General features: G+C 38.1%; 1 protein-coding gene across 1 annotated transcript in view; it reads left to right on the forward strand.

Annotated features, from left to right (window-relative positions):
* RYR3 (ryanodine receptor 3) overlaps positions 1–20,518 on the forward strand; it is a 334,068-nt gene that overhangs the window by 68,351 nt on the left and 245,199 nt on the right. The window contains exons 4-10 of the mRNA XM_081937281.1: positions 4,592–4,666; positions 5,563–5,641; positions 6,886–6,998; positions 7,591–7,690; positions 14,832–14,925; positions 16,990–17,064; positions 18,086–18,242. Coding sequence (XP_081793407.1) covers positions 4,592–4,666; positions 5,563–5,641; positions 6,886–6,998; positions 7,591–7,690; positions 14,832–14,925; positions 16,990–17,064; positions 18,086–18,242 — 693 coding nt within the window. The remainder of the gene's footprint in view (positions 1–4,591; positions 4,667–5,562; positions 5,642–6,885; positions 6,999–7,590; positions 7,691–14,831; positions 14,926–16,989; positions 17,065–18,085; positions 18,243–20,518) is intronic.

Here is a 20,518-nt window from a genome sequence, read left to right on the forward strand (position 1 = left end):
GATTTCTGATTAAAACTCTTGATTATATTTTACTAGAATCATGTTGAGCAAAACATGGCACTGAGCCTGAAAATGAACATTCAAAGAAATGGCCACATTGCTGTAAAAAAGCAAAAGTATTCCATTCCCTTTCCGAGCTATATCAAACATTTATCTGTAGAAATATGGATGTCAAACACAAAGATAAAGATCTTAATAGTGCTATTGTTTTTCTGTTCACACCAGCAACCTTTCCTGCCACATTTCAAGCACACAATAACAAGCTAGACTCATAGATCTAAATCTGTTTCTGGCTGGCTCTAAACTTTGCAGTTGAGATAACATGTAGGTAATTCTATTCCTGCTTTTTTAAAAAAATCATTGGGTGTGAGAAGATATATTGGAGAGAGAAAGAAAAGATAAAATATCCTCTCCCCAAATGACACATTTTTGTTACAGCTCCTGAGAACTGTGAAAAGAATCTGTTAGTTTGATCCTAAGTTGCTTCAGCAATAACTTCACTTAACTTCTCTTGGCCGGTAAAGACCTAAATAAAAATCATAAGACATTCTCATTATAGCATCTATATTTTTCTAAGTTATGTAACGTAAGTGTTTTGCACTGAAGTCAGATGAATACTGAGGAAAGCTATGGACTATTGTTTCAACTCTACATCTTGTCATTCAGTTGACAGCCTGAATCAGTATGACTTCCTTTGCTGCCTACTGAGTAAATGTACTTGGAGTGACAAATCATAACACCTTCCCATGACTTAATACAAAATGTAGCTGTGTGGCTCGACACAGATTACAGAATACTGTAGTTCACACCTCCACACTGAAGGTGAATTGGGAAGAATAAATTGCCATTGTGTGGGTTTATGATCTATTTTTTATTTAATAAGTCCTTCGGGTGGGGGGACACTCATGCCACTGAACCACAGCAGTTAGTTTACCCTTAAATAGCCTACAGGATTTGTATTCTTTGCAGGGAAATATAATATATTTCTAAAATGTTAATATTTATGAATTTACCTACGTTTGTTAGCTGGACCAAGATTTCTCATTAGTCTTTTGTACAAAAGAGACTACCTTTTTTTTTTCAATAATATGGAAGGTGTTCTGTAACCTAGGTTCCATCTTTTTATAACTAATTCTTGTGTTCACTGATTAGGTGCTTCTTATGTCATAAAATGTTACTATTAGAAAGCTGGCCTTTGGACTTGTTCTAATGTTGAATTACTATCTCTTCCACGAAAATGATATTTATATTCAGAATTATAAAAATTGAATATTCATTTGGAGAATAATAGAAAGAATTTCAGTCCTAATTATATTTGATTTTGAAGGTTTTCCCTACCAATTAGATAGAATCATTTGGTACATTATGTTGATCTCACATATATTCTTCTCCTTGGTATTTTAGAAACCTTAGAAATATTACCTAAGCCTTGTTCTTCTGAAGCCATCATTATATTCTATCTGTATCTCCTCCTGGTTGACTCCTGGCAACTGTCTGCACTACTGTTGTCCCTGCCATTTTCTTAGCAAGATTTTCAGAAATTGTTTGCCATTGCCTATTTCCTAGGGCTGAGAGAAAATGATTCACCCAAGGTCACCCATTTGGTTTTATTCCTAAGGTCTTTAAACTCAGTATTCATATTTTTGGCCTGATGCCTTAATTACTTAAATTTTTATGGTTATAGCTCACAGTCAATGATGTTTCACTTTATTTTTTGATGAAGGATTCTCCCTTTCAATCCTTTTCATATTCCTAGCTGTTTAATTCAAATGAATTGACCACACAAATTGTGTTATAGTGATAGAGGTGATTTCAGACCCAGATTTGGGCTTGAAACAGTTGGAGCCACATCAAGATAAGAAAGGAACTAAAAAATACAACTGGAAAAGCTGGGAGCAGAATCTGATATTGACAGGCCAAGCAGTATGTCATGTTTTTATTTGATCTTTTTTTTATTAGCTTCAGTTTTATACTACCTGACAACTGCAAAGGCTGACAAGGCACATTCCTATTCTTTCTGTGCCTGAGGGTGATATTATTCTGAAGTCTTTTGTCACATTGTTTTGGTATCCCTTTGGATGCTTTACCAAGAACATAGTTCAGAGCATGTACAAAGAAGAAAGCAATGTTGGAAGTTTATGACTCTGATACTTGTGTTCTCTTGCGGACATGAGGCTAAGTCACAATTTGATTGCACGTCTCTAGATCCATCATACGCCTTGATATTTTGCATTTTAAGGATTATGTGGAGATATTTTTCTCTACCTTCTTGCATACTGCAGTCTTAGTTCCTCCTCTACAGCATAAGGGAATAGTTATTCATACAGAGGCCAACTCTAAAACACTGTCAGCTTGGCATTCCATTGTGAATTGGCTATGTATAGATTCTAATGCTTTGAGACCCTGGGTGCTATACTGTAAGTCTCTTCATGGGTCAGCTTGTTCTGTCCTTAAATGCTCTGCAGCTTAAAGCATATAAAATAGAAGAGATGACCCTATAAGGGATTAATTTGTCACATGTTTCAAATATTTGAGTCCTCCTAGTATACATCAAAGGACAAAATAGTCTTAATTGCTTCTCGAGTACAAAGTGAAAATGAGGATATAAGACCTCATCTATCCTTGGCCTAAAAGTGTTTAAAGCAATGCCCTTGAAAGTGATATCAGTAATTGAATTTTATTGGCCCTGTAATTCCATCAGGTTTTCACAATGATATTACTCAATAACTGGTTAAAGGCATCTGTAAAATACTGCAACATCTCAGATACTTTTTACTTCTCAGTTCTTTCTGGGTAAGCTTCTGGTTTCACAAAAACAGCATTCATTGACCATAACATTATTATGGTTGGTTGCATGGTCAGCCGATAATAATAATAATAATAATAATAATAATAATAATAATAATAATAATAATAATAATAATAATAATAATAATAATAATAATAATAATAATAATAATAATAACAACTATTATTATTATACAGTAGCAAATTGCTATTAAATATTTTTAAATAAAAAAAATAGCAATGAAAAGATTCCACAATGATTTCAGCAGCATGTCAGGCCGTGACTGTTTATAAACACATACTTATGAATTTTTTTTTGCATTTGTTTTTAATGCTTCTGGAAAGTTTATGAGAAAGGTAAGAGATTTCTTTAAATGTTTTACGTTCTGAAGATACTACAGCTGATGCAGATCTGGCAAATGCAGGGGATTCAGGAAAAACAGCAAACAATTTCATATTGTACTTACTGTCTATGAGAGAAAAAGGGAATGGAGAGAGATGATCCATGGGTCATGACATCATCATGCATACGATATTGTAGTTTGAGATATTGGCTTGTTATCGGATGCTGTATTTTTTGCCTCTTTGCCATATAAAGATTGATGTTTCAAAAGCAAAGTTAAAAAACAGAAAGTAAGACCAGATCATTCCCATCTAGTCAGTCAATATGTTAGAAAGCATGCTTTTGATTTTTTGCAATCTTTCATTTTGGAATGAACTCTGTGTGTCTCCGTATGGACATGTCATTGAGAAAAAAAATAATACTGGAAAGGTCAGTCATTTGGGATCAATACCTTTCCAGAACTTTAATGTCTATGTTCTACCAATTACTGGGATAGATAAGAATCTTGCTCAATTTAAATGATGATTAATGGATCTATAACCAATTTTCACTGTATGTTCTTTCATTTGTACTAATACAATTTTACAAAGAGGGATGGGATACACACATGAAATTTCTCTGCTGATTAACTAACAAAATTTTGATAGCTCTTTCCAATATCAGCTCAAATCTTCTGGCTTATTTTGTAGTATAATTATTATACCTCCATGCCTATATGGCACTTGACCTTGAGCCATATATACAGTTTCAGAATTGGTAATTGATCTAATTGGAATTCTTTCCCCACAAAATGATATGTCTATTGCTATTACCATCTAACTCTAAGCCTAAACAAATTTCTCATCAGACTTCCAGGTGGGCTGTTTTTTCTTTCTTAAATAAATTCTTATACTAAGCCTACCTTACTCAACCTTTCAAATCTACTTTTTTTTTTAAAAAAAGAATTTGATGCAAAGGGCAATATATCTGGGGAAGCTGTTAGAACATGATGTTCTCTCTATCTTAAAATACTTCCCAGATATAGTGAGATAGGATTTCTGGATGCAGGTTCTTTCTAGTTTTCTATAGATAGAATTTTGTTTTATATATAATGTTTAATTTTCCAATACATCTACCTTTTAAATTTATATTCTGTTGATATATGCATTTTAGAAAATGCAACTGTTTTTCCCCCTAAATTTGCACTTTTTGAATCAAAATTAATATGCTTTAGATTAATTGATTTATAGAGAAAAGGCAATTTCCCAATTTTGATAGCAGTTTGTAAGCATTTTTTTTACAATAGGATTATGTGCATATGAATAGAGAAATGTCACTGTGAATATACAGGTGTTCTTTTCAAGAACTAGAAGTTCTGTTAAAAAAGAGTGTGCTGTTTTTTTAACCCTTAAGAAAACAAATAAATGCTGTTTTGTTTTCAATCGTGGTGAGTTTTCAGCGTCTGCATCGTTTATTCTATAGGCAGCGCAAGGAGGTGGCCATAGAACCCTGCTGTACGGTCATGCGATTCTGCTTCGGCATTCTTTCAGTGGAATGGTAAGAGAGATGGAGGGATGGAGGGAAGAAAGCGCAACAAAATAAAACTAATAAAATAATTGTTGGAGCTCACTGCCCTTCCAATGCTCCCCAAACTGGGATGAAAGTTCCAAGTCACAGCACACTCTTCTCCTGAGACAAAATAAATAAATCATTCATCTCAACCAGGCACTCTAGAGGGCATAGGGGATAGCTTTGAAGGACAGTGGGAGATCCATTGCAAAGGAAACAGTCGGACAAGCATGGCTTGACCCCAATCGAAGAGATGAATTAAAGAAACCATCTCAGCAGGTCCCTTCTTCATTCATATGAAGGTAACATGAAGGAGGAGAGATGCACTTCAAGACTGTTGCTGTACGGTGGGTATTTTAATAAGAGATAGTTTGAGACTCTTATTGGTACAGTTTGTAGACTTCTCAATTGATATGGCCAATTTTGAGAAGTCCAGAACAGTTTCAAATTCAAAAAGGCTGAAGGGTAGTCTCATTGTAATAGTGCTCAGTGTATGATTGATTGATTGATTAATTAAATGTGTGCCACCTATCTCACTACTGAGTGACACCGCACAGCTAAATTTACTGCACAAACTATTTTACATGTGTAGCTTTGATACCATTTCTCTATTGAATCCCACCATTCCTATTTTTAAAAAATTAAAAGGTTTTAAAAATAAAAATGGTTTAAATCTTTATGAAAGTCAGCGATGGGAATGAAATTGACATTAATAAACATTCAAATTGATATCTCTTCATTCCAGTGCAAAAGAATTTGAAACGTTGTCATGTTATTGAAGAGAACAGTGGGCTCATATCTCTCAATTCAGATCCAAGGCTTCTTTGAGACACACTTAAACCAAATGATTTGAAGGATCTTACTAACTTTAAAATGTTTTTCAGTATTTGACATGTTTAACCACATCAAGATCTCAGACAGATAAGCTCGCCTTTGATGTGGGCCTACAGGAAAATGCAATAGGTACGTATAAAATATCAAATAAAATATCACCTTAGGTTAAAAAGCATAAAACATCTGCAATTTGTTTGTGAAATCTAGTTTATCAGTCATGTAAGGTTGAAATAATTTTAAGGATTGATATAGCTTCAAGTTTTGGCTGCCTGCCTAGAACTGCCAAAAGCAGAATAATTATTCAGTCCTTGGCAAATTACAATATATGATTAGTATCCTGTTATGCATTCATGCGATATTCATGTACCTATGGAGAGAGATGATATTTTCTTATTGTATTACACAAAATTATTCTGAAACAAACATATAAATTGCAGTTATGGAAACAAACTACAGTTAGGTGAGCATGAATACTGATAATTCTTGTGAAAAAAAACCTATTCATTGCTGCATGCAGAGAAAGTCTTAATGAAAACAAAAGCCTATTGAGCTTAAAATTGTAATTGTAAAACATAATCTATGTTTAAATATGTGCCACATTTAATCATATATACTAGGTTTGGAAAGGCAATTGTGGCAGGCTAGATCTTTACTTCCACAGTATGCATACATGTATTTTAGCAGGCTCATTGCAGAAGCCTAAGCAGAACATCCATATGATAGGAATCCTGTAGAGAATTTACTTCCAACCATCTGTGGAGAACTTTCACCTTCTTTGTGCAGTTATCCATTCATTGTCTCTGTCAGAACTCATCCTTCGCTCCAGCTCTACTTCCCTAGATGCCTTCCATAAACTATGGGATGAGGGAGCTGGAGGGATGGGAAACCGAAACTAAAGTTAGTGCCATCCCGAGACATTGTCTGATCACTCAAAGGTCACAAGCTTGGGAAATGAAATGTAACACCAGCTCAACATCTAGCCTGCCTTTTCAGGGACAGTTACCAAAACAACTTCTTTGAATAAGACTGGACAAACGTGAAATAGCAGGCAGTGGAACAAGAAAAGGAAAGTTATCCGGGATGCTTTTGCATGCAAAATCTCAGTTCTGAGTTTTGTTTTACTGTAACCACTTGGCTTTTAGTAAAAGTATTCTCTTCACTACAAATGGAGTTGAGAGTTTTGCTTTCCTAGAAGATCAAGGTGGGGCAGGGCTGATAGTCTCACTGTCTGGTTTAGTCATTGTCAGTTTTCAAATGGAGGAGTCTAAGAATTTGGTGGATACATTTTCATATTTTTAGATATCCTGAACTTGCTTGAAATGGTCTGAGACTTTTTTCCTCAGATGTAATGTGGGCACTTCTGCTTACTATAGGTGAAGCATGCTGGTGGACCATACGCCCTGCTTCTAAACAAAGGTCAGAAGGAGAAAAAGTACGGATCGGGGATGATCTTATTCTAGTTAGCGTGTCCTCAGAAAGATACCTGGTAAGCAGAAGTATTCATAATAACTTTAATGTAACTGATTAATGCTTTTGTTGATTTTAGCCTTCTTTTTCCCCAGTTAGAAGCATACCTATTTCCTCTGCATGCATTTTCATAGAATTATGATCAGAAAATCTTTAGAAAAATCTGAGTTTGGGAGAAAAAACATCCTTGTTGATGCTTTACTATACTTCAAGAAGAGTCTGGGAAGAATGGATAAGTCTGAAACCCTTAAAGAGGGATTGTGAAAAACAAACTTTAGTTTATGTTGAGATAAATTGATGAAATAAATTATTAAATCTCTTTTAATAAAATTCTCCCATAATGTAATAGCATAGATAAGAAATGACACAGAAGAAACTCAAATAAAAGACTCTTGATAATGGTAAAATTTGTTCTTCTTTAATATTACATAAGCTTTAGCTTTAAAAAAAGAAGGAAGTGGAATGCTACTTATGCATCAATTTACCAAATATTGCAATTAGTTTCCTCCCCTAAAGCTTATAAACCCCAAGACAAAAGTTAAAGGCTATATTTTTACACTTTGCAATAACAATAATAGTTTTCTTGTGTTTTCACTTTTTTCTCTTTGCAGCATCTTTCTGTGGCATATGGAAACACACAAGTAGATGCTTCCTTTATGCAAACACTCTGGAATGTGCACCCCACTTGTTCAGGAAGCAACATTGAAGAAGGTTTGCTCAGTTATGGTTATGCTACTAGTTGAAGTTACTACTTCTTTGCAAGTGTGCACTGTAATTTCTACAGCTAAAAATATATTGTAGTTGCTCTTCAGATTTTAAGTCCTTTGAGTATATTGTATAGTTTCCAATGACAAATCTATCCCAGCCTAATCCTTGCAGAATATTTAGATTCCTGAATTAAAGCAAAGAAGACTATGCATAGATTATTCTGACTTTACTTACAATGTGAAGATGTACTATAGAACTTCCTGGCTGGCTTGAGCAAGGAAAGAGTAGAACCATGAATTGAAAAAAGAACTTATAGTTTGTACAAATGAACTGAAAGAAAGCATCACATCCCTCCCAGATTCATTTTTGACATGGAGATTACTACGTACAGTATGTGCTTTGAAAGTATTGATTTTTCACTGAAAGCAGGTATCATTTTCCCTTATTAACCTCAGTAAATAGTGTATGTGACTATCTGGGTAGATTCCCAATGTCATCACTTTGTGTAGGATACCTAATGAATTTTAAGATTCTTTGGTTATGCCTTAACTTTTAATTTTTATTCCTCCCAATAAGAACTATTTCATAAGAGAAAGCAGGTCGTTTCTATTTCCCACTTGCAGGTCAGAGAAATGTATGCCTATCAAAGGACAGTATGTGCAATAATTTCTGGTAATATTATGACATTTTGGATCAAATTGGTATATAAAACTTACTTCCTTAATTCCAGGCTATTCCTCTGAAAACTCAATAGGCACCCATACAAATGCCCTTTATCGCATTTAGTAAGCAATTGGTGGAAAGGTGAATGGACGGCATACAATATTTTGCATTTTGCATGTCAACATTCAGCATTTAAATAATCTATTTGAAATCTATGAATAGAAACTCAGGGTTGACTAAAAGTGGAAGGAAAAGTGGATAAGTCTCATAGATCATTGCCAGCAACATAACTTTAATAATATAATTATGAATAATGGAAAAAATTAACAAGTTATTAGATACTGTATGAAGAATAATGCACCAATATGTTTTTAGCATATAGTTTTGCCAGAAGATTAAAAACAATAATGCGTGACATATTTATAACAATGCCTAAAGACAGTTTGTATTTGCAATACTCATATGATGGCTTGGGAAAAAAGCAAACATTTTTAGCAAGGCTTGGAACACTCTACTGCAATAGGGGATTTGAGGAAAGAGCCAGAAGGAAAAAGGGAAATCAGGAGATGTTGTGAAAGATTGGAAAGTGTTGTGTATATTGAAAAAAGAGTTCTCCTTAAGACTTGTTAGAATCTTCCATTCCATTCATCTAAAAGCTAACCAGCTTATTAGTGCCAACATTTTATTGTTTGGCCATCAATTGCATTTCGTATTGCAATTACATTTTTTCATGTTGTAATGTTTCTCTACATAAAAAGCTAAAAACCTTTTAGCAAAAAGAAGTGGGGGAAAGGGGGAAAAAAGAAAAGACAAAAAGGAGATGTAGCAACCACTGTATGCATTCTTCTTGTAAATGACTAAAAATAGTGCCAAAGAAATCAGATCCTTTGACAATGTTCTATTTTCAAATGGAAAGCACCTGTTCTTTTTTAATCCCAGTATGAGTGAAATGTGAAAGCTTTTGCTTCAGAAAGGTTTGCAAAATGTCACCTTTCAACTTGATTCTGACGCTTTCATCACACCAAGCAACCCATTTCCTCTGCTGCTGCTTCTTTTTCTTTTGGCTTCCTTTGTGTTGAAGTCAAGCCTCATTCTGATAAATTCATATGTGCTTTGAGAATTTTTTTTTTTGCTAATCCTCATATGGCTTTTGTTCTGCATAGGTTTTCCAAATGCAAAACTGTATGGGATCCAACATGATTCCATGAACTTAGGGGAATTTGCCTGAAACAGTCTGAAAATCCCTGGGAAGTCATATGGTCTAAAAGTTCTTAAACCCTTTGTGGTTAATTTAAGTGTTGAGCTTGAATTTCTAATTAGTTTAGTGTTTGTGTTGACAGCATTATATTCAGATCTGTATTCTTATATAACATTTGTGTCCAATACATATTAATGGGATTGTTATTCAGCAAGTGAATTTAGAGCAATTTCACCCAGAGATACTGATGAATCATTTTCCTCTTATTTGCAACAAGACAATGCCTTCATTTATCCTGGCCTCTCAAGGTTTAATGGGTTGGAAATTTATGTTCCATTAAAATGTAAATCTATAGAAAAGCCAAGCTTTTTACCTTTCCCTGTTCACCTCTTACCTTATGCAGTATTGATTTTATACAAAGGATTAATTTGATGGAATAGAAATAGTGTCACTTATCAGTCAACAACAATTTGTGCTTGTTTTTTTAACGGTTTATCATGTACCATTGCCATACACTTAACATTTTTCTACTGCATTTATACATTACAAAGTAACATTTCCAGATTGCTTTAGTTTTTACCAGCCAATTCTCTACCAGAAGAACACAAGACTATAGTATTCCCTGAAAGTTTCTTCTGCTGTCCAGGCGTTTATTGCTCAGGGTTTTAGAAATCTTTTATCACCATTAATATAGTTATCTTCTCTGCTTTTATCTAGTCTTCTTTTTAAAGCGTCTAGGAAATTTGCTGTTATAATAGCACCATAGTCTGTAAAATGATACCTATTATGAAGCGATCTTTACTTTCTGTGTTTCAGAAGTGCTGCTCCAAGTTACACATATCTACAAACATAAACTGCGTGATTAATCACTCATATGTCATCTTTCTTATTTAGAAAAAAAAGCCACATTCGTCTTGTTCTTTAACAAAATAATTTAATAACAATAATTTATTAAATTTCTAGACCGCCCCCTCTCCGCTTTTTTTTAAAGTCACCATCACCTTTTCTCCTGGATTCCTTCATTTGGCTTTGTTTGTCAGTTGAGACCTTGGAATATGCCCACTTGGCCAGATCTTACTGAGCATCAGGGACAATGGGGAATAAGCAAGTCCCTTAGATAGCTAAGCTCTATGCCAGTGATGACAAACCTTTTCAGCCCCGAGAGCCCAAACTGGAACGCAACTGACCAGTTGGGCAGCTTGCACATGCCTATTTTGGGGGCATTTTCAGGCCGTTTTCAGGCCATTTTGGCTTGAAGAACTACGTGAAATTATACCCATAAAGAGGGCTCTGCATGCCATAGGTTAGCCATCAAGGCCCTATGCCATGCAGGTCTTCCAAGATAACAAGCTTGAATTATACCAGCAGCTTATGGGTAACCAGTGCAGTTTGCATAACAGAAACGTTACATGAGCATACCAAAGTATACCTTGTCTGCAACATGCATTCTGAATCAGCTACAGCTTTTGAACGGTCGTCTAGGGCAGTCGCATGCAGACTATATTACAGAGATTACTAAGGCACAAGTGAATGTGAAGGGGGGGAAAAAAACACCTCCACCCAGGAAGGAGCACAATTGGAATACTAGATGAATTTGAATAAAAGCCCTCCTGGCTAAAGATAGGTCTGTGTTTTGAGCAGGAGTTGTGTGTCCAGGAGGACTTTCAGATTGTACACCAGTTCTGTCTGGGGGAATGTGTATTCATTCAGAACTATAGATAGACAATCCATTGTTCACGAGGAACCTGGAATGCACTGTCTTGTCATAGTTGAGTTCAAGATTGTTCTCCTCCCATTTCATAATCCAACAGCTCTCAGGTGCTGAGACAAACCTCAACAACATCTCTTGATAGACCTGACGTCAAGATATACAACTGGGTATCCTCAATGTACCTAATGGTAACTGATTCTGCAGTCTCCCATGTTAAACAAGAGAGACAAAGTCTTTGTCCTGTTGTATTAAATAGAAGCAGGAAGAAAATTACTACAATACCATTGTCTCCTACTGTTAATCAGTAAATCCAGCAGGATACCATGATCAATGGTAGGAAACATTACTTGTCATTTGTTATATGAAAGTCATGCATTCAAGTTATACTGTAGTATAGTGCTTTGTTCAAAATATTTCAAATACATTTGGGACTCTTCCACATAGGTTAGCACTAAAACTGTAATTATCATACTGTCTTGTTTAGCAGCTGAACAGATTTGCAATGAAATCCAGATTTTTTGAGGTAGGCAGGGTTCTGTTTTCAGTAATGGTACTCTACAAAGTTGATGAATAGTGGCATTGACAGAAATCCATAATATGGCAACACCGGCATGGTGACATAATATTGCATATGTTGTAATTACGTACTTGCATCCTGACCTCTGACACAAATATGTGTGTCACCATTTACATCAGGGGTGGGTTTCAAAACTTTTTACTACTGGTTCTGTGGATGTGGCTAGATGGAGGGGCATGTGACTGAGTGGGTGCGGCCAACTTAACATCACTCATGCATATGTCTACTCAGTCACATGCTCACCACCTAGCCACCCCCACAGAACCAGCAAAAATTTCTGTTTTGCCAGCTGGGAGGCTGGCAAAGAAGCTTTGCCATGGCTCTCAGAGGAAGGATGCAGGGATGCTGGCCCAAGGCTCACTTCCCTTACTGCTCGCTGCTGCCTGCCCACTTGCCGCTTTCCTGGGAAGGGTCTCAAGAAGCTTTGCCGAGCCGTCCCAGAGCTGTGTAGAGGCTTCCCCGACCCACCACTCACATGAGAGGCTCAGGCAGCGTCTTCTGGGGCTTTTAAATGATGACCTCACCCACTGGGCAGCCTTTTCAGGAGCATTGCAACTCAGCCTCGCCCAGCCTGGCTCCCTTCTGAACTTAGGAAGCACCCGGCACACTGCAGAAGCCTAGGCTGTGGCATTTTGTGTGGGTTTGGCTGCAGGACAACTCCTGGAGCCCATTTCTTCAAGTAGTGGTCCCTTCAAGTGGGGCCCAAACTGTCAAGTGGGGGGCCTCTGACCCCCTCCCATCCCTGCTAACTGCTGTATGCCATTGCAGGTGCCCAGGCAGCCTCAACCACCGCCTCCTTGCCACCTTCAGCCCCGTGATACTTCTCTGCCACCCCACTGACCTGGGAACACTCTGGCTCCACTGGGCAGCCACTCCTTTACCGGTTGCAGTTTGCCCTTCGGTGGCCCCGCTTTCTCCTGGTGCCCCTTCCTGGCCAAGAGATCCTTTGGGGCAGCTTTGCCACTCTTGCTGTGTCTGGGCGGACGCTGGGTTGGTTAGCAGCCTGTGTGGGCCGCCATGTGACTGCTATGGCCAGTCTAAAACTTCTTAAATTTACATAGCAAGCATCTCCAGTGTGATCTACCACGTAAAAGAAAGTGCATTTCTTTTACATGGTACTGGGTTTGTACTTTTCAAAACATATTTTATATACCATAAAAGGCACTTCAATCTCATCCCAGAGTGGTCCAACTTCAACCTTCTCGAGATGACAGTGCAAAACATGAGGGTGGAAGTCACCCAGGTTTCTGTTAAAAGGGGCGCTCCAAAGCTTTGCCACCACTGAGATGGCTCAAGTACTTCCTTGGTCGGCGGTACCACTTCCGGATTCCTCCCTCTCTCTGGCAATGGCCGCAGCAGGGTTATCTGATGCAGAGCTGCAGGCAGAGCTGCTGGCCCTGGGCTACCAGCTGGAGCCGATTACTGATTCCACCCAAAAACTTTATGTCAGCATCCCTGCAGCTGCGGCCTTCCCTTGCTATCCACACGGAGCCTCTGCCAGTGGCGTGCTTCCCATTTTGCCTCGCTTTACCTGCCACCGCAGCTCTCAGAGGGAGGAGGCAGGGATGTTGGCCTGGGGCTCACTACTCTTACCATTTGCCGCTGCCGCCCCTGTGTTGGAGACTGGGCTGGGCCTGGCTGCTTGCCCACTCACTCACTGCTTTCCTGGCTGGCTGCCCAGCTGCCGAGGCAGGGCCCGAGCTGGCAGTTCCTTGGTTCGTCCAGGCTGCAGCTGAGTCCATTGTCCTCTACTTCCGCCGCCACCCTCTTCAGCATGCGAAGCTTGCCAGACTGCAATGATGGCGGTTTTGGGAGACGCTGGCTGGTGGGGAGCAGGGGAGCTAGGCTAGCGCAAATGCTGCTTGCCTGTGTGTAGGCAGGAGGAGGCAGATGGGTGGATGCACATGGCGAAGATGAGGCTGGGAGAGTGTCTGGTTTGGGACATGGCCAGCCAACCGTCACTACCAGTTTGGCGACCCACACTCAATTACCACTACCAGTTCTCCCGAACCAGTCTGAACTGGGAGCAATCCACCTCTAATTTACATGATAATACTAACACACATGATTCATCATTTCCCCCCCCCCCCTTGAAGATGCTCATGACAAGTAAGACATTATATGATGGTGGACCACCATAACCAACTTATGATTATAACTGGTCTATTTTCTAGTTGGTGAGAACTCTTATCTCCCTCTCTGCAGCCTTAGTTGACACTTCATTTTGTTTTCCAATTGTTAAATTGGATTGGTAGCTTCGTCTTCTCAAAAATCCCTTTTCTTCGCCCACCTCCTTTCACAACAGTTACTATTCCCAACATCTACTTTTGTATGACTTGAATTATATGGCATCCTGTTGATTCTAATTTAAAATGCAGTCAATATCAACTTGACTTATTTTGATTTACAGATTCTTGCAGTAGTTCCCAGGAATAGGGTGAATTTGACAAGCATTTAGTCACTCCCTTCCCCTCAGGAGACCAATGGTTGTATAAAATGTCAAATTAATGCAGAAATTTTCTTTTTCAAGAGATTTCCTTATGGATGGAATGTTGGCAATTTTTATTTCCTTTTTGTAGGGAGTAGGTATTAAACAAATTTCATTTTATGTTCAATACAGTGGTACGTATTGCATCAAATAATCTGTTTTTGGAACCAATACTTTGAAACCACCTTATTACAATTAAAGCATACAGTAGATCAAGTAGATTTGTTGAGCCCAGGTGAAAATATGTGTGGCTAATCAAAAGCAGGAACAAAAACATCTGAAATATTCCTGGGGAAATGATCACAGGAGTTAAACATCAATAAGTTTTATTCATGTTATTTTATAGGTCATTTGCTTAAGGCATATTGGTAGACCCGCAACTGAGCGGGCATTGGAAAGAGAAAATAATGTACACCTTTTAGATACTAATGCAAGGTAGATATACTTCCATTTCCAGATACATATTGTTAAAATGCTGTCCAAGTTAATTATTTTTTCTTTCTCTAGGATACCTACTTGGTGGTCACGTATTACGTTTGTTTCATGGCCATGATGAATGTTTGACCATTGCATCTACAGAACAGAATGATTCCCCACATAAGTGAGTTGCACTATAGATTATGCATATTTTCCATCTTTAATTTCAGATGTAAACCCAAACAGTCTTCATTCTGAAACAATGAACAAACATTTGTGGCACATGGCAAATATCAGATTGATTTTTGTTGCCATTCTTCTGTTGATGTAAAATAATCCAGACTCTTCCTATAATTATATCTAGCCAGTATAATTCAAGTTAGAGGCACTAGTATAACTGGCATCTCTCCCATCCACCCACCCATCCATCTATCCATCCATCCATCCATCCATCCATCCATCCATCCATCCATCCATCTATCATTTATCTCTGCCCTACAAAAAGCATGAATTAGTATCATGTGGTCAATTAAATATATGAAAAATGTCTCCCATTATTTACTCAGCACTACATTCTATAGGCATGTTTTTCCTAAGTAAGAACCTTCAAGTATCCTTGAAATAACATCAAGGATGTTTACTGTTAAAAGATGAGAATATTTGGCATTGAAGATTAGCACTGTTGGTCCTGTATCAATAGTCACATCACATGCCAAGTGCCCTCTGGCTACGCTGCATCTTGTCCTTGTTGCTTGTTCAACTGTCTGTAAAAGATATGAACATAATAGCAGTGAGGCAAAACAGCTGCATCTTGCCTTTTTTTGTGCTAGAAATAAAGCAAACAGAATAAAGCACTGATGGAAGCAAAGGAAAGTTAGCAAAGGGCATTGTGTGACAGACATAAAAAAACTGGAGCAAGTATTTATAGTTAACTGCTATTCCAAGCTAATATTGTTCAATTTGAGATATGTGGTATTTGCCAATTTGCAGTTGTTGCATTTCAAAATTGTACCTAGCAGAATTATATATAATATTGTGTTCCACAAACTTTGTAAAGGACAATCAGCTAAAAGTTCAGATTTCGAAACTAAAAAACAGTTTACCTACTGCATGCTGATAAATAACTGAAGATGTATTTAATCTTGATAGAATGGATGAAAATATGCTTAGGTAAGATCAAAAGTTCTTACTGATTCTTCCTAGCTTTGTCATGAAAACTCCTGAGCAGATGGTTGGTCTCCCTGTTGGGATATCTATCTGGTTTGTTTGGCTATGGCAAGATGTCTGTTGATGGGCATAATTGAAAGCATAACTGGACCAGTTCTGTCTTTACTAATATAGCACAACTTTGATCACGAATAAGGCTTCTTGTATTTGGGAAGAGTTTTATACTATATGACTGTATGTTCTATGTAGCTTCCTGACAGGTCTCTCAGCGTCTTTGGGAATGAAATGGAGTTGTGATTATTGGCTCCTGTAGTAGAAGAGGTGGTGGGATGGATTTATTGTGATTATGGATGCTTATTGTGCAGAATGTGTAGGGTTTTCTTTACCAATGGTATTATTATTGTTTATATTGTTATTATTTGCTGTTTTAATCTTAGTTACTAGAAGAAAGAAGTATAGACTGCTCAGAGTCTGGTCAACTAGAGTGGCACAGAGTCTAAATAAACAAACAAAACCCTTAATAAAATGGAAATGTTTTTTTAAATGTGCATTGTTTCATTCTTTTTCACACATTTTTCAGTGTTGTGTTAAAAACTCATACAATTGTAAAAGATCACATGCAATTTCACTGGGAAAAGTGCCAACATAATAGGATAATGTGATTAGCCTTAATTCTAAAATCATCATGTTTGTCCTAAATATCCGATCATTAAAATCTGAAAACTAATGGAAATATCAATGATTTCAAATGCTTTATTAATAAAAAGAATTTGAGGTTTAAGCGATTCATGTCCCTGCACTCCTAATTTAGGCGATTCATGTCACTGCACTCCTAATTTCTTAAATAAGATTACAAGAGATCCAGTTTCAATTTATTAATGATTGAATTATTTTACAGTTGTTCAGTTTATATAGCAAAATCTAATTCTGAATCTTACTGAAAGAAGTTGTCAAGTATTACAGAAAAAGCTGAAATCTCCAAATGCTGTGTATATTTCAGTCACAGATTATAATTCTGCATACATTTAATAATGCTAAATCTCCCATGCAGTGCACCTCAGTATGCGTAATCTTTTTCTAGGAGGGTGTTTTATGAAGCGGGGGGAGCTGGAGTCCGTGCAAGATCACTATGGAGAGTAGAACCTCTTCGAATAAGGTACTGTGATTTTACGTTATATTCCTGGTTTTTTGCATTATGCTATCCTATATAATAGAATATACAGTATTTTGGATGGGAAATCCAGCAGACTTTCTTGTCTACCAATTTACAGATTGATAGGCAGAAATCAGAAAGGAATTTGCTACTTCTTGTTTTTGTTGTGTATATTTCATTTTAGACTTAAATATTTCAGTTGCTCCAATTTTCTCCTTTTCAATTCCCTATTTTATTCTCACCAAGCTTCCTTGTGGATGCTCCTTTCCAACACTGGGGTATCCAATATTAGGAAAATCATCCCGAGTGGCCAAAATGACAGACAGAAATGGGTTTATTTGTTTGTTGCAACTGGATCCTTCCTTAAAAGTTGACCTATGTTGGTTGTATGTGTGTATTATGTCTTATGGGATTCTATTTCGGGGCCATAGGATTAAAGCCTTAGAGATAACTACTGGATTTAGATAGTAGGTTAATGATGACTCTGAAAGTGACTAACAGTTTGCACCTCAATTTTTGAAGGAAAAGAAAAATGGAAGGCACTTAACATGGTAAGAAATAAGCATAGAAAATTCCAAATATCTAGGAAAATAATGAATGTGAATGTGAGTTAATTTGTAATACTGTTATGAGACTTTGCTGAATTTACTAAAAGATGCCCCTAAGAAAGATCTTGGGTTGAAATAAATTAAAGTTTAACCAAATAAAACAAATAAATGAAAGTTTTTTTTCACTTTACTGATAGAATTAAGCTGCACTTACTGCATGAAAATGAATATCTCCTGAATATAGAATAGAATAAGAGAGTTGGAAGAGACCTTGTAGGTCATCTGGTCCAACCCCTTGCTTAAGCAGGAGACCCTATACCATTTCTGACAGATGGCTGTCCAGTCTTTTCTTGAAAGCTTCCAATGATGAAGCACCCACAACTTCTGTTCCATTGGTAAATAAATACATGGGTAAATAAATACTTAGAGTAGTCCATGTAAACCATAAACTAAATATTCTTTAAACAATTTTTAAGCTGGAGTGGAAGTTATATTCGCTGGGGACAACCATTTCGCCTTCGACATATTACAACAGGACAGTTTTTAGCACTGACCGAAGACCTGGGTCTTGTTTTGTTAGACAGAGAAAAGGCTGACACAAAATCAACTTCCTTTTGTTTTAGAGCATCCAAGGTAAGTAATATTTTTACACTAAATGAATGTGGAAAGAACACGAATGCTCTGCCTGAATCAAGTCTATCACGTAGCAGAAATGAATAAATGTCAACAAATTTTGCTGAAGAAAATATTATGTTGGGAGAACATAAAACTGCTCAAAGAGACTCTATAGGCATCAAAGAAGATTTAGGGGCACCACACTGATGTATCTGTTTGCTCTCTAAATTGACTTCTTTCAGTTTATTATGATTGAATTTCACCCACTTTTTGCACATCTACATTTTTGTTTTTGTTTTTTTGTATAAAGTTTTTTTTTCATTTTTTTCATTTTCATAACATATAACCATGTGTATACTACTACACAGCCAACATCATATTATATTATTAAATGTTTACATCAATTCATCTTACCATCAATTCCCGAAAACAATTATTGGCTCTTCTGCTCTCCATACACCATATTTGTACCTTATCCATCACTTTCTTCTCTCTCTCTCCTTCTCCTCCCTATCTCCTTTCTTCCCTCTGTCGTCCTGCTATTCTCTACTTCCCCTTCCTCTCTCCTTCTCCTCTCTTCCCTTTCCACTCCTTCTTTCTTTCCTCCTCTCCCCCTGCCCTTTCTCCTATCCCTCTCTTCTTCCCTTACCTCTCTAATCTACTTCACACTCTTTATCTCATTTACGTGGTATATTTCAGCTTCTGATCAAGCTCCATTTTATGTTGATGGTATTTATAATTCCCTTTCAGTATACATATTTAAAATTAAATCTTTCTCCTTTTTTTAAAGACAGAGAGAAAAAAGTATACATATATAATAATTGTACTTTTAAACCACCACCACCCTGCCTAATTTTGGCCGAGATGTAGATGTCGTTACAATTCCTAGCTATTCTCATCATTATATTTATATAATTATGCATTATTACACGCCCCCAGTTTGTGATTTTCCATCTCTTGGTTTAGGTTATCCTTTATTGTCTATAACTAACAATCCTTTCTGTTCAATGTTCATTACAATTCCCTTAATCTACTATATAGAATACCAAGCAGTACACATCTCACTTTGTTCATCCCATAAAAGTTCTATATATGTCCATATTTCGTATATTTTAATCCATGCTTAATTGTCCTTCCATTGTCATATTCAAATCAATTAGCAACCCAGCAATAGGATACCATCGACCATGGTATCCTATTGCGCCGGCTAGAGGGGATGGGAGTTGGGGGCACCGTTTTGCGGTGGTTCGGCTCCTACCTCTCCGACCGGACGCAATGTGTGTTGGCAGGGGGGCAGAGGTCACCCCTGAGGTCACTCACTTGTGGGGTGCCGCATGGGTCGGTCCTCTCGCCCCTTCTGTTCAACACATATATGAAGCCACTGGGTGAGATCATCCGTGGCTTTGGGGTTGGATACCATCTGTACGCTGATGACACTCAGCTGTACATTTCCACCCCAAACCACCCCAACGAGGCTGTCGAAATGATGTCCCGGTGCTTGGAAGCCGTCCGGGTCTGGATGGGGGACAACAGACTCAAGCTTAACCCCTCCAAGACTGAGTGGCTGTGGTTACCGGCGCCTCGGTTCAACCAGTTGATTCCATCACTGGCCATAGGGGGCGAACAACTGCCCCCTGTGGAACGGGCGCGCAATTTGGGCGTCCTCCTAGATGCCCGGCTGTCGATGGATGACCATGTGGCAGCCGTGGCAAGGGGGGGCGTTCCACCAGGTTCACCTGGTGCGCCAATTGCGCCCCCTATTGGACCGGGATGCCTTACGCACAGTCACTCATGCGCTGGTGACGTCTCGTCTGGACTACTGCAATGCTCTCTACATGGGGCTCCCCTTGAGATGTACCCGAAGACTACAGCTAGTTCAGAATGCGGCCGTGCGGGCCATCATGGGGAGTACTAGGTACTCCCACATAACACCTTTCCTGCGCGAGTTGCACTGGCTACCTGTGGTTTTTCGGGTGCGTTTCAAGGTGTTGATCACCATCTTCAAAGCACTCCATGGCACAGGGCCTAGTTACCTGCGGGATCGCATTCTACCACATACATCCCTGCGACCAATTCGCTCACACAGGGAGGTACTCCTCCGGGTGCCGTCCACCAAGCAATGCCAACGGGCGTTGCCTAGGAGTAGAGCCTTCTCTGTGATGGGCCCAACCCTCTGGAATGACCTCCCCTCCGATATTAGAACTACTACCGACTTCCGCTCCTTCCGACAAAAACTTAAGACTCACCTGTTCCGACTAGCCGGCCTGGCCCACTTATAGTTCTACTCTTACCTC

Source organism: Natrix helvetica (assembly GCF_964273705.1).
Source record: "Natrix helvetica genome assembly, chromosome: 1".
Taxonomy (NCBI): domain Eukaryota; kingdom Metazoa; phylum Chordata; class Lepidosauria; order Squamata; family Natricidae; genus Natrix; species Natrix helvetica.